The sequence below is a fragment of the Cordyceps militaris genome, assembly GCF_000225605.1.
Source record: "Cordyceps militaris CM01 unplaced genomic scaffold CCM_S00003, whole genome shotgun sequence".
Taxonomy (NCBI): Eukaryota; Fungi; Ascomycota; class Sordariomycetes; order Hypocreales; family Cordycipitaceae; genus Cordyceps; species Cordyceps militaris.
In genome coordinates this window covers 4,083,130-4,097,191 of record NW_006271971.1, presented here as the reverse complement: position 1 = coordinate 4,097,191, position 14,062 = coordinate 4,083,130, and the positions used below count along the sequence as shown (strand labels likewise).

Here is a 14,062-nt window from a genome sequence, read left to right as displayed (position 1 = left end):
ATGTTGTGCTTTTGCGCGATGCGCGTGGTGATTAACGGCAGCGGCTGAGAAGAAAAAACAAAGCATCTTAGTTCACAGAAGGCGTCTTGTGCAAGTGTGACAAGAGAAATATTTTTCCGCATCAAATGCCCAGTGGCGTGCGAGAAGGAAGAAAAAACTCACGGAATAGACAAGCCGCTGGACCGTCTCAAAGGGCTCTTCGAGAGCGACCGAGGCGGCGCGCGTCAGCTGCTTGAGTCGCTGTCGCGTGGTGTCGTCGAGGCCCGTGGTGCAGCCTGAAGGGTCGGCGATGATGGCCTGCAGCTGGGTGATGAGGGCGTCGATGTCGCCGACGGGGGTGGGCGCTGATGTAGAGGAGCCCATGACCTTGTATGTCTCGGAGAAGCGGGCGATGTGACGGGGTCTATGCAGAATCTAGTACGAATGCGTAGTGACTTGGCTGAGATTGTTGCTTTTGCGTGTTGTTGGGTGAGTTTCCTTGTTTATGTCCCTACGGATACTGGCTGTCTGTCTCTTTCTTTAATGTCTCTTTCTTTAATGTCTCTTCTCCGCAAATCAAATGAGCAAACCGCCCCCCTCCCTCCAACGGGATACACTAACTACTAGTTTGTCATGAGAATAAACGGGACGGAGGCGGCTTGAAGCCTGAGGGGTCGAAGAAGGATTCGGACGACAAGTGTGGGGATATGAGAACCACTTAGTCGTTGCTAAGAGGGGCAGCTACACCCGGTTTCCAATCAGATGCTGTTATGAATGTTAATAATACTCGGTTGAATTGGCCCATTTTGGGGGCAAACCTCAAACGTGGGAGTGGGAACGTGGTTTTCCTTGGCAACTTGCCATGCGAGAAACCGGGGTTAAATTAACGGGTTATAGTATCATGGTCCGATACCTCTAGTTACAGACAAGGTCGTTCCTCGGACTTGCATTTCGTCGTTTTTGTCGCGAACCAGTTTGTCGCATTACTCCGACTGAGACAGGCTGTGCTTTTCCTTCACATGGCGTGGCTGAGACAAGTCTCAACGCCTCCAACTTTCTCGGCGCCGGGTTGGCCGCCTTGGATTTAGCCCGGGCCGAGCCACTTTACCAGCTGGCTACGTGCGAATAGACTAGCGAGGCCGTCCACACTCTACGACTCGCTCGTGGGCCGTGGCGTCATGGCTCGGTTGGATGTGGGCAGAGTCGTTTTTGTACTCGGTGAATATACTCGTAGCATGTTCGTATCCATGCAGAATAATAGATTCATGCCTATGTACAAGCTAGGTGCACAAGCGGACGTCGCTCCTTGTCTATGACTAACTAACTAGTGAGGCCTGGTATTATTGACTCGTTCGCCCCCAAGGCCCCCCCGGTATAATTAGAAACCCCCTGTTGGCTTGTGCAGGGAACGAATTTGCCGAGGGCGACAGTTCCCATCTCGGATGGCTTGATCTGGACGCTTGAACCTGCACAGAAGGCAACACATATCTGCTACAGAGCTCTAAACTAGCCTCGCGAGACTCTGCGCCAGTTCTTCATTTTCTCCTCTTTTCCAATTTTTTCTCTTTTCTTTCTTCGAACTAACCCCGTGGCCCCCCCTCGGGACGGCTCGCCAGCCCACATTCCAACAAGCTAACCAGGGGGATGAGGGACGGGACAGAAACGAAACGAGCTTGGTCCCCAGTCTTCAGTGGACCAAGAAAACTAGCTCACGATTTAACCCGTTTTGCTCTACTTCTCGAGGATCCTTCATAGTAAAATGAGGCGCGCCTCCCACTGGTCGTGCTGCACAGTGTAAGCTGACCGTTCTCTCTGCGCACCGGTGACACTTCCTCCTTGCATAAAACCAAAATCGACTGCAGCTTGATTATCGACAAACGACCGCTGCGCCGGACTGTCTTCTTTTTCCAATAGAATCCGCCCCCGCTATGGGTGGTGTCGAACCGAGGGGCGGTGACGTCCCGGATCGCGGCCCGGGGCTCGTCCTCATCCTGTGGTTGCTGACGACGCTGGCCGGCATCACCGCCGTGCTGCGCGTCGTTGTCCGCACGCGCAACCGCATGTTTGGCTGGGACGACATTTTCATGATATTCGCCATGGTAAGTATGCCGTTGTACTTGCCGTCCGGGCCGTGCCCTTGCATCAGTGCCTAACCCGTTGATGTTTTTTGTGTGTTAGCTATGTTTTATCGGATGGAGCGTCGTCTTGACGCTGTACGCGCAAAAGGGCGGCTCGATGCACATTGGTGACGTCGCCCGGACCGGGCCGGACAATGTCGCGAGCGTGCTGTTTCTCAACTGGCTCAGCCAGGTGTTTGGCATCCTCGGCGTGGCCGCCGGCAAGATCTCGGTCGCGGCGCTGCTGCTCGCCATCATCCGGCTGACGGAGCTGCGCTGGCAGCGCGTCTTCCTCTGGGTCGTGCCCGTGACGCTGGCGAGTCTCGTCGCCGTCGCCTGCGCCGCGCTCACCTTTGCGCAGTGCGCGCCGGCGCGGGCGCTCTGGGACCAGCGCGTCCCGGGCCGGTGCATCGACCCTCACGTCATGTCCTCTTTTGGAACCTTTACCGGCGGTATGAATCCTCATCATCAAGCCGGAGACCCCTCTCTAACGCCTCGCAGCATTCAACACCTTGACCGACGCCAGCCTCGCCCTCATCCCCGCCACCATCTTCTGGCAGCTCAACAACACGACGACGGAGAAGACGCAGCTGACCGTCGTGTTTGGCCTCAACATCCTCACCTCGCTCTGCTCCGGCATCAAGACGCGGCACCTCGCCGCGCTCGCCGACCGCACCGACCAGACCTGGGCCACGTACGACATCTTTGTCTGGGTCACCGGCGAGCTGTTCCTCATGATTGTCTGCGGCAGCATCCCGACGCTGCGGCCCGTGCTCGCCTGGTGCCGCCGCGCCGCCGGCAGCGTCAAGAGCGCCGTGTCCTCGTCGTCGTCGTCCAAGCACGCGCGCAGCTCACAGAGAGGCAGCGCCCGACTGCCCTCGCACGCCGACGACACGGACAAGAACGACGCCGAGCTCGCCGAGCTGCGCGCGCTCGCGCACCTCTCTATCAAGACGAAGACGACGGTAGAGAGGGTCCGCTCGCGCGGCGACAGCTTCGACGGCCTGTTTGACGATAACAATGGCGTCAGGGTCGAGATGATGTATGATGTGAGGCGCGATACGAGACCGAACTCGGCGGTGCCGCCGGTTGAGCCGCGCGGCGGCCACCCGTGAAGAGAACCACGAGTGGACAAATGACGACTTTACAAATCATTTCATGGACGACTAGACGTGTACTCCTTGTTTTTTTATTTCTTGTGGCATTTTAGAGGGCGTCGTCATTGCTTACGCGTGTTTTTAGCGAAAATGGTAGACGCGGGCGTCTGTCTTTCAGTCACGTTCTACCAGGGGGGGGGGCTGGAAGACGGCCAAGAGAATTTGAATTGTGGAAGATAAGGTTTCGTAAGAAAAAAAGGAGAATAAGAAAGGAAAGAAGAAAGGCATACCCGTAATAGGCTGCTCCGTCAGCCAGCAGCTACAACTCAGCCAACAGCTACAACTTGCCAGCCGTCATTGAATTCTTGCCCACTCACTGCACGTCAATCAGGTTCGATTCATACCCAAAGGTAAACACATGTGTCTCTTGCACCTGCCAGTCGGCTGCATTATTGGCATCCCCGAGAAGACTCAGGGCTCGAGCGACAAACTTGTATCTGCCTGGCGGTACATACTCGCCAGACTCGAGAAGGCCCTTGAACACAAAGCCGTTCTCTGCATAACCACGGCCCCGGTGATGATGCGCATAGTCGGCCATCACGCCGAGGGACCTGATGCCTGCAACCTCGACCAGGCTCGCCTCGGGAACACAGGCTTTGCCAACCGTCAGCTTTTGGTTGGGCTGCTTTGGGCAAATGTCCATAGGGACGACGTGGACTTCAATCTGCGGCGTTCCGATGGTGATTTCAAAATAGGCAACGGGATCGCCGTGGATGGTGTTGGCGGGCCACTGGAAATTCTCAATCCGACCGAGCCCTGAAGAAGCCATGGACGGAGGGTCTGCTGCAACAACTGGAGTAGAGTAAATCTTGTCATATTTCAAGGCAGCTGGCCTGTTCTGGTTTCGAACCGCAATGTAGCCGGCCTTCTCCATGAGGGTCACTGAGCGAAGCGAGCCTGCCACCCCAAGGTACGGGACAGTCAGCGTTTTGTTCGCAGAACCAACTTCCTGGATCTTAATATAGCCAGACCATACCGGCAGGCGTTTGGCGTCAACCCCCTCCGGGTCCGCGGCGGAGACATCGACAGAAGTCGACTGGTCTGGCTTGAGAGTAAAGGTGCTCTGGCTGAGCTTGATCAGGCCCGAACTCTTGACGGTTTCTTGTGAAGTCCCCCATGGCTTCTTACCGTTCGTATCCAGAGTATAAATAGAGTCGGCAAAGATGCTGGAAAGTTCGTACTGAACGTCTGATTTGGCCGTGTTCGTAATCTTCAGGCTAAGCTTGGGCATGCGGTTCTCGGTGTCGTTGAAAGCAAGACTGGCAGGCTGCACCGTGGTTGTGGCATGAGCAGCGTCCCAAGCTTGGACGAGGCCGCCGCCCTGGAGGGCGACGGAGTAAACGGGCTCGCCCCGCGCCTCAGCTGTGGACATGAGAAGAGACTCAATCAGTGCCGGGTCGAACGTGCCCCTGGCTTCGGCGATGAGAGCAATAATGCCAGCGACAAGCGGCGCCGCGAACGAGGTGCCGCTATCACTGCCGTAACTGCCGTCTTCGTAGGCAACCGGCACACTGTCACCCGGCGCACCGACCTGTGGCTTAATATCCAGCTCCGGCGTCGGCCCGGCCGCTGACATAATCGCAATGAAACCATCCTGTGTGAAGGAGTTGACGCTGATCACACCTCGGCCAGACGACGGGTTCACGACGTTGAACAGGCCATTGTTTTTCTGGTTGCCAATCGCGGCAATGCAGGGGATGCCCTTGGCAACCAGGCGAGACACAACCGTCGCCGTTGGTCGCTGTGCCCAGTTGCCGCCCTGGATGCCAAAGGAGGACACAATAATCTGCATGCCTTCCTTTTCGGCCTGAAGCCAAGCCGCTATGATGCCGTCTTCGGAGTGAGTGGCCACACCACCGATTCTGTAAGCCCCGAGAGTTGCGTTCGGCGCGGCGCCGACAAAGCCGTCCTCTTTGCTGTAGCCGGCCAAGATGCTGGCAACTATGGTGCCGTGCCCATGTAGATCCATGGGATCCGACTTGGAGGTCTTTCCGTCAAATACACCTCCAAAAGCAACCCGACAGTTTGGTCCGAAGCAACCACCAAGGGCCTTTATGTTGTAGTTGACCTGGAATGTTTGTAAGTATTCCATGCGTAGACATGGTTATACACTATTATGTAACGACAGCAGAAGCAAACTCACACCGGTGTCAACAATGCCAATCTTGATGCCTTTGCCAGAGTATCCTTCCGCATGGAGCTTGTCAACCTGTGTCATGAGATGGTTCCACGGTGCCTTGGTCTCGGGAGCGCGGGCCTTCATCCCGCGGCTGCCACGCACACGCCTATCTAAACTTTCTTTCACTTCCTCCATCTCCGTCGTTGCCTCTTCCGGAAGGGTAACAGTTGCAATTGGCCACATATTCTTGATACCGCTTCTAGTTTTCATGTCGGCAGAGAAGTCGTCAAACTTCTCATCACTCCCCAGCTCCGCAGAGAGACCAAGGAAGGTATCGGTCGTGTAGTTGTGGCGAATAGTGCCGCCTAGATGCTGAATCTCTTGTGCAAGAGTCTCTACATCACCGCGGCTTTCACACTCGAGGATGAAGGCGCGATTGACGAAGCTGGTTTCATTCTGGCTCGTACCTACTGCGTTGGTTGAGGCTCCGGTGGCCAAGGCAGTAGCGACAATCGGCCACAGTGCCGACAATCGGTAAAGACGGGTCATGACGATTGAATTCAATACAGTACTGGAAGGAATGTCGTCTTCTGAGTATAAGAGGATTCGGATGAAAAATTCTATGGCGCAGGTTGGTGGTGGATTTATATATGTCGAGGATTCAACGTGCCCAAGATCCGCTTTGATTATGTGAAGTTTCATGGCAATTACCGTTTTGTTATTCCCAATTGGCATGTAAATGAGTTTCCCCTCTCCATGACGGTCGAAATGAGCCTTAATTTCTTGAGCGCATGCACTATGGACCTTGCTGAATAGTTGAAGAATGGTTTATCAGATTATACAATGCAAATATATGCTATGTTGGACATAGCCACGAATATTGAGTCAGTCTTTGACTCGATGTGGCCTCGTTATTGGCTCATGAGAGAACATGGCTCGGTAATCATGCTTTACCTTGTCCGTCCGTACCCCTACCATTGCCTGATTGAGGGTTTGATAGCGCCGAAATTGCCACTAAATGATTAAGACATGGATGGGGTAGAGGTCCGTCACGCCACATCCTCGTCTTGTCATGGGAGAGAGATAACAGGGCTCACTACGTGGAGAAACGCTCCCTCCCGAGATTAGTCAAGCCTTCGGCCACGCCTATATACAAATTAGTCATTTTATTTGTAGTATATAAAAGGCGGGCTTATTAGAGAGGAAATATAGGAGGGTATAACTTGTGAAGCTGAAACTTGTTGAGCTGACAGTGGCAACCAGCACAACCCACAACTCACTATGCCACGGAAGGCAAAAAGGATTAGGCAAAAAGGATTAGGCAAAAGGATTAGGCAAAAGGATTAGGCAAAAGGATTCGTAGCAACAACAACACTGGCAGGTTGTTGTTGAATTGCACCTATAAAAAGGCTCTGCGCGCCAGCCATCTTAAAAGTGCTAGGCGTAGCCCAGCTGATGACAAGATTAGAGGGCTAGTGGGTGTGTGTATCTAGTTAATGCCCAGATGCTAAGTTTCGAAAAAGTGACCCAGAACTCAAAATCGGTATAATTTGACATAATTCGACATAACTTTCATATTTCTTAGGCACCCCTGTCGCTACCCCTACCACCCCCTGGTCTTCAATGTACCTTTTTTACAGGGGCGTGACCAGGGTCGAACCAGGGTCAGATCAGCCAGTCAGAGGCCACGAGTGGGTGCCTCTTTGGCCAAAAAACGGCCTCTGGCTGTGACCCAGAACTCCTACAGAAAGAGGTGACCCAGAACACATTTTCGAGCCCTTTTTCGAGCCCAGCCACTAGATAACACATAGAAGAAAGTTACTAAATATACTCTAGTACTACACATACCTAACGACTCCTAGGGTAAAATACTCTTCTAGGCTTTAAAAATCACTGCCTATAGTTTTTAGCCTATATACGCTATATAGTCCTTTTTAGATTTACCTCTATGTATAGCTATATATTGTGATTTTGAGCGGCGTGGAGTCTGTAGGTGCGGCGGGGGAACCTCTGGTGACTTCGGCGCCGGAGAGGTGGGTACCGGTACCTTGGCTACATTATTTCAAGGGGTGTATTGTACTGCCTGTGCTCTTGTGCACGAGTCAGTAGCGAGGCCTCACACCGACGCATGCCGGTATAATAAGGCGGGCCAAGAGAGCAGGCGTGGGGCATGGCGTGTCGGGCCGTCCACATGTGCTTGGCTAAAATAAATTCGGCGTCGTCGATTCATGGAATGACATGTGCGATAACGTGTCCTCCCACGTCCTGTTCTGTGCCGCGTTGGCATCCGCCAGTCCGACCATTGTCATGTTGTACATCATCTCGTCGGTCCAGAGCTGGGTCAAGTCCGTCTGCGGCTCCGACGTGACGGCATGGCCGCCCTGTCCCATCATCTGCGCCGCGGCAGGCATCATGTCTGCGTGATACAGCGATGTTGGCGTCTGCAGCGACAGCGCGGGCGTGCTCGCCTCGTCGCCGCCGCTGCCGCCGCCAAACACGAAGCCGCCCTGCAGCATGATTGCGTCGCTGTCGCTGGGGTAGCGGACGCCACCGCTGCTCGTGACGCTCCCGCTCGCCTCGGACCCGTCGTCGAGCGCGACGCCCGAGTCGGGCCGCGGCTCGAGGTGGGATGGCAGCCGCTGGCTGGCGTCCCGGGCGGCTGGCGGCGGCGGCTGCTGCTGCTGCTGCGTGGTGGTCCTGCTGAGCAGCTCGGCCTTTTTGTTGCTGCGGTTGACGTACGGCAGGCCCTGCGCGGCGCCGAGACACTGCTCGACCGTCTCGGCGAAGCACCGATGCAGTCTTGCGCACGCCCCGTCCAGCGCGGTCGGAAGGGGTATGTCGTCTTGCAGCGAGGCGCGCATCCTATTCAGCGATGCATGAAACTGGGCCGCCAGCTCGAAGTGTTCAATCACCGGTGTAAAGTCTGGATCAGGTTAGCATGGCGTTAATTATGGCATCCCTGGGGTAAAACAAAACTGACTAAAGGTTTGGATCGTGTGGTCATCGTCGTCGGGAAACAGCAGGTTCCATACTTCCTTCCACTGCACAAAAGGCGACGTGCCGCTGGCGCGTTTTCGGCTCAGCAGCTTGTTGCACGTTGGTCCGTCGATGCCCGACTCGGGATCGTGATCGGCCAAGTCGCACATGAGCTCTTTCGGCAGCCGCTGGTGGTCGCGCAGCTCCTTGCGCGAGCAAAAGTCGCGATTGCATCTGTCGCAGACAAAGGCCGAGGGGTCGTCGCGCTTGTGCTGTTTGACAATATGCTGCCTGTATAAGACCGTTAGTATATAGGAGAACCACTCTCCACGTTTCCGACTTGCCTCAACTCTGCAAACTTGGGGAAATAGGTCATGGCGCAGCTGTGGTGGTCGCGGACGTTGAAGCGCTGCGGGTTGCGCTTCCGGAACGGGCAGCTCAATCGCAGGTTCCCGTCGTCGCGCGCGCCCTGCCGGGCCTTCTTGGCGGGCCCGAAGCCGGATCCGCCCTGCGCGTTGCCCTGGCCGTGCTCGTCGCCGGCGCCGTCGTCTTGCTTGCGCTTGGAGGCGCCCGACTGCGACGACCCGGACGGCGAGCCACGGCGGCCGTCGTCGATGGGCGAGCATGTGCTGCTGGAGTAGGCGTTGTTGCCCTGTGAGTTGGACTGCTCGCCGTCGACGGCGGGTAACTGCCAGATGGCTTCGCCGAGTTCGCGGATGTAGCGCGCAGACAGGCGGCGCAGGTTGCTGATTTGGGGCTCCTGCTCCGGGGCGTCGATGCCGTAGACGAGTTGTAGGGTGTAGGTGACGAGCGTGTCCGCGTCACTCCCAGGTGCCTCGTCGGTGATAACAGAGCTGGCGTCGCATATGAGTGTTCGAGGGCTAGCTCCATCGGATTGCTCGCCGGGGTTGGCCTCGGAGTTGCCTGACATCAAACTAGCATCATCACTCAGCGGTTGTGCAGTGGCTGGGCTAGAAAGATGTCAACTAAAAAAGGATTACTCAAAAGTCAAATCTGCAAGGCTCACCTTTCCAGCTCCTCTTCATCGGCCTCTTTCAAAAAGTGCTTTGGCGACATTGAACGCGCCAAAACGGACCTGATTGTCTTTTCCAGCCTGTCGTGGTTGACCCTGTCCTCGTCGTCCCTGTCACCGACCCAGGTCGATCCCGAATCAAACGAGGCGAAATGCTGGCGATACCTCTCGGCCACGCCGTCCAGAAACGTTGGGTAGATGAGATCCTCGGTCTCGCTCTCGTGCACGGTGCTGATGGGGCTCGCGACCGTCGAGGCCGAGTAGCCCGTGTCCGAGTCGAGAAAGGGCGCCGAGGACACGCTGCTGCACACGGAATGGGCGCGCGAGTGCCGGCGCAGCGATTTGGCAGGGAAGCGGAAGCTCTGGGGGAAGCGCTTGCGGAAGGCGGGCTTTGGTTTGGGCGACTTGGTTGATCGTGGCGCCGGACCGGAATCAGCGTGATGTGTCGAATCCTCCATTGTCGCGATTTTGTAGGCAGGGTGACGGTCCGAAGTCTTAACGTGACAGCACTTGGGGTTGGTATTTATGTACCGCTCTGGGGCCAGACAGTGTAGTTATGACTGTTCGATGCGAAGCATCTGCAATCCATGTCGCGACAGAGGCCCTCCCTGTAGGCGCAAAACGCCATGGTGGGCAGTGAGGCTAACTCGGTCGGCGTCGCCGCTGGACCCCTGTGATCCCTGTGATTCGTTCGTGATGGCCGCTGCTTCATGAACAAGGCTGTCGTCTCTAGGCAGCCGTTGGGCCTCTCCGCAGATCCAGTTCCTTGCTGAAGCTACGGAGTACGTGATTGGTTTCCGAAGCAGGTTTTTCTCCGTCGGGCGAAACGGTTCTCCGCCCACTTGTGTATTCCCACTTTCCCACTTTCTAGTATCAATTATGTAGGGCTGGCATCGACGACGCCGATGATGTCTTACGCCTTGCCTGGGCGGTCGCGCACGGTCCAATTGATGATGGCTCTGGACTTCCCTACTGGCGATTGACGAACTGCATCTAGTTTCATGATGCATTATTGGAGATGAGTATGTGGTATTATTACATGTTGGATGGCGTGAGTCTGCGACATGTACCAGGTGGTTAAAAAAAGTGCCATAAACAATTGTAAATTCGAGAAACTCACATACGCTACTGTCTTGAAACGAATCGGGAGAGAGCTAGTTGTTGGAGTGAGCTCCGGTCAATCTCAACACAAACTCGTATATGCCTAGGGTAATCACCGCAGAGGGAATCGACCGCACAAGGTGCACCGTGAGCCCGGAGTAGAAGCCACGCCAACCTTGGCGAGCCCATGTCGATCGGCAGCACTGCACGAGACTCGAGTTTCCCGCGCCGAAGCTGTCGGACGGCGCCTGCCGCAACCGAGTGCGAACGACCTGTCATGGCTGTTCGTTACTCCTGTAGGTAAACACATTCACCATGGGTACTTACCTCGTGGGGATATGTGAGGAGAACTGCTGCTACCTTGGCGCAGCCCGCGGCCCCAGCCGTACTCACCCAATTCCCAAGTTCAGTACGGCCGGTTGAAGATGGCGAAGCCTCATTGCTCTGTTTTTCAGATAGCGTCTTCAGCTGTTCATACAAAACAAGATGTACGACCGTCTCGAGAGTGCCCAGGTAGCTCGCGCTGAGTCCTCGGTAAAACCCGCGCAGGCCTTCATGCTTCCATATCTTTCGCACGCAGTCAATGCTGCCGCTGTACTGTTTCGAGAGAGCGCCGCCGCGCGATTGGTCCTTGTCCAACTGCAGCCTCGTCTTGACCAGCCATATCGGGTTCGTCACCGTCGCCGTCGCGAGGCCCGCAGCGACGGCTGCCTGCGCATGCACCAGGGCATCGCTCTCGCTGCGGCCCAGACCCTGCGCGCCGAGACGCTTGCAGTTTCCGTAGACGTAGAATTTGACGGCCTGGGCGGGCACCACGCCGACCAAACTGGGGACGAGGCCGCGAAATAAGCCGCCGAAGCCCTCGGTTCTGTGCATTGTGCTCAAGGCAGCAAGTGTACGGCGGAGAAACCCCAGGCGGGAAGTGCGGACGGCTTCGCTTGTAGAGGTCATGTTGAAAAGGTCAGACTGCATTCGGGTCCTCAGGACATCGAGAGGAGATGTGACGATGGCATTGACGAGTCCGCCGCTCCTAGCAACAATGTCAACGCTTCTCCTGACTACACCCTTATTGGTATGCACTTACGCGCCGGCAGCAAGATGCACCCATGGCGACAAGCTACGGCGAATAGTGGCTTCCCTCGATACAGGTGACAGCTTCACGGTATCTTTCGCGGTAAAAGCCATTGGCTCGACTGTTTTGCGGTGTTGTGGTTTGTGATAACCAAGGCCTGGATTTTCCGGCCACCATGAACGACAAACAGGGTGCCTTGTATGCCTTGTCTGGAGGTACGGACAGGTACTAAGGTACTCAAGACACTCCAGGTCGAATTCTACGCTACTGATCTTTATGTACAACAGAGACATAAATCACAGTATGAGAGACAAGTTAGTGGAATTAGATGTACAAGAAAAATATATTAGCCTCATTTTATCCTTGTCCATCTTTCGCGCAACACATAGGTCAGTGTATACGTTGAACAAGAACTGCCTGTGGCTGAGCCAGTCATTGCCACTAGTACTAGCGCAACGCTGGCTTGGCACCGTTAACCCTAACTTTTAGTGCCAAATTTAGCATACAGCGGCGTGGGTCGCTGTGAATAAGGCTGATGTTAGTGCTCTCAGATGTCAGCAACCGAGTTTCGGCAAGGCTCTTTCAATGCCAGATTGTCTGGCCTCATCAAAAAATATCATTGCGCCTCCTTAAGAATGAATTTGTATCCGGGTTCAATCGCGCCGAAGCAGTCTGGCCGTAAAGGCAACAAAAAGGTCCGCACAGGCTGCCTCACCTGCAAGCAAGTTCCACCCCATCTCTGCCCGAGGCCTCTTCGCTGACCGCACCCTAGAGTTCGCAAAGTCAAGTGCGACGAGGCGAAACCATCATGTCTGCGCTGCGTCAGGACAGGTCGTCCGTGTGAAGGATATATTGGACGCGCGCCGCCGGCTCATGCCGCCAGTCTGATTCGCCTCACGCCTACCATGGACTTTGAGTCACCCGAGGGCTGCCGCGCGTTTGACTACTATCGCAGCCAGTCAGCACCAGTACTCGGCAACATCATGGACTCGGAGTTTTGGGGCGGCTTGGTTATGCGACTGAGCGTGACGGAGCCCATTGTGCGCCATGCCGTCCTGGCAATGAGCAGCCTCCACGAGCATCTCAGTACGCACCGGGAGCAGGGCGACACCCCCGGGCCGTCGTTTATTTACTCGGAATATGGGAAATCCATCGCGGCACTCAGACAATGGAAATCAAGTGACGGGCCAACTATACCGCTGTTAGCTTGCGTTTTGTATACCTGCCTGGAATTTCTGCTCGACAACGAACAGGCCGCGAGGATGCACATCATCGAAGGCCGGAAGCTACTGGGCTCTCTCGGCGATGAGTCTTCACCCGCCCTCGAAATGGTCAAGAGAGACTTGGTCCCCATGTACACGCGGCTCGGTCTCGCCGCCTTTCTATACGGCGGCAACCCCCCGGGCGTGCCAGAGCACCTGCGTCCGTCCATCGCGCCGCCCACGAAATTCGAGAGCATAGCCGAAGCCAGGGCGTTACTCTACCACCTGCTGGACGAAGCGCTGCGATTCACCACCGCCGTTCGACCAAAGATCTATGCGGGTCACCTAGACGCCAGCAGCTTGCAGGATCTCGCTTCCGCGCAGCAAGCCCTGCTGTCGCGCTTGACTCACTGGCACGTTCTCTTCATTGTCCTCACCAGCGGCTTGAAGATGACACAGGCAAACGTCTGCACGCAAAACCTGCTGCTCATCTACTACAACACTGCCGTCATATGGGTTTCCACATCGCTGCGCAGAGACGAAGTCGCCTACGACGCGCACATGCCCGCCTTTAGCACCATTGTCTCGCTGGGCGCGGCCATCATCGCAGGCGCGCAGCGGGGATCGCCGCTGCATTCCTTTAGCTTTGAGACGGAGCTGATTGCGCCCATCTACTGGACCGTGCAGAAATGCCGGCATCCGCTGCTGCGTCGCGCCGCCGTCAAGCTCCTCATGAAGGACGAGCTGAAGAACCGGCGAGAAAACTTGTGGCACTCCAACGAGGCCGTTGCCATTGCACTGCGCACAATCGAGGTGGAAGAGGAGCACACCGCAAGGTGCGGAGTGGTCATGGAGAGCGCAGTGGGCTTGAGCCCTGAACATCATGGGACACCACACTCCGAGGCCTCCAGCAGAGACTCCAACAGAAGCGGTTGGCACGTGCCGCTGGGCCATCCGCCTACGCTTTCTCTGGGTCAAATAGAAGAGGAGCAGCAGCTGGAAGAGCTTCTGAACTTTAATACAATACCCAGCACTGCTGGCGGTGCCCAGAGCGGTGGCAGTCTGGTTGACGTCCTCCACGTGGGTGTTGAGGCGACCCAGCTGCAGTCTCCGTACGGCGTCATGGAGAGCTCACGGATAAAGAATACTTTGATCGGAGCGCGGGACAAGGCTGGCGTCACGGTGACGATATTCCGAGACCCTCAAAATGCACAGGACGAGTGGGATGTGAGGAAAGAGTTTATCCCATTTCTATAGCATAAGCCTCAGGTAAGAGAATAACGAATAATTTAATACCAATCGGTGA

At 55.7% G+C, this 14,062-nt stretch overlaps 6 protein-coding genes across 6 annotated transcripts in view; 2 read left to right on the top strand and 4 right to left on the bottom strand.

The window, feature by feature from the left end:
• The window catches only part of CCM_04907 (O-methyltransferase, putative), a gene marked incomplete at both ends in the record, with an annotated part of 1,533 nt that extends 1,170 nt beyond the window's left edge, over positions 1-363 (bottom strand). Inside the window, one exon of the mRNA XM_006670053.1 lies at positions 163-363. Within this exon, the coding sequence (XP_006670116.1) occupies positions 163-363 (201 nt within the window). The remainder of the gene's footprint in view (positions 1-162) is intronic.
• A 1,544-nt stretch (positions 364-1,907) lies between these two features.
• On the top strand, positions 1,908-3,211 carry CCM_04906 (uncharacterized protein; the record flags this gene model as incomplete). Its single annotated transcript, XM_006670052.1, has 3 exons — positions 1,908-2,078; positions 2,158-2,548; positions 2,598-3,211. The coding sequence occupies 3 exons, from the start codon at positions 1,908-1,910 to the stop codon at positions 3,209-3,211; spliced, it is 1,176 nt and encodes a 391-aa protein (XP_006670115.1).
• A 355-nt stretch (positions 3,212-3,566) lies between these two features.
• On the bottom strand, positions 3,567-5,921 carry CCM_04905 (subtilisin, putative; the record flags this gene model as incomplete). Its single annotated transcript, XM_006670051.1, has 2 exons — positions 3,567-5,321; positions 5,397-5,921. The coding sequence occupies 2 exons, from the start codon at positions 5,919-5,921 to the stop codon at positions 3,567-3,569; spliced, it is 2,280 nt and encodes a 759-aa protein (XP_006670114.1).
• Positions 5,922-7,573: 1,652 nt separating this feature from the next.
• On the bottom strand, positions 7,574-9,839 carry CCM_04904 (uncharacterized protein; the record flags this gene model as incomplete). Its single annotated transcript, XM_006670050.1, has 4 exons — positions 7,574-8,295; positions 8,353-8,639; positions 8,699-9,319; positions 9,376-9,839. 4 exons carry the CDS (start codon positions 9,837-9,839, stop codon positions 7,574-7,576), a joined length of 2,094 nt encoding a protein of 697 aa, XP_006670113.1.
• A 455-nt stretch (positions 9,840-10,294) lies between these two features.
• Positions 10,295-11,667, bottom strand: CCM_04903 (Mitochondrial substrate carrier; the record flags this gene model as incomplete). Its single annotated transcript, XM_006670049.1, has 4 exons — positions 10,295-10,368; positions 10,502-10,535; positions 10,810-11,512; positions 11,567-11,667. The coding sequence occupies 4 exons, from the start codon at positions 11,665-11,667 to the stop codon at positions 10,295-10,297; spliced, it is 912 nt and encodes a 303-aa protein (XP_006670112.1).
• Positions 11,668-12,459: 792 nt separating this feature from the next.
• On the top strand, positions 12,460-14,013 carry CCM_04902 (C6 finger domain protein, putative; the record flags this gene model as incomplete). Its single annotated transcript, XM_006670048.1, has 1 exon — positions 12,460-14,013. One exon carries the CDS (start codon positions 12,460-12,462, stop codon positions 14,011-14,013), a length of 1,554 nt encoding a protein of 517 aa, XP_006670111.1.
• Between the last annotated feature and the right edge of the window lie 49 nt (positions 14,014-14,062).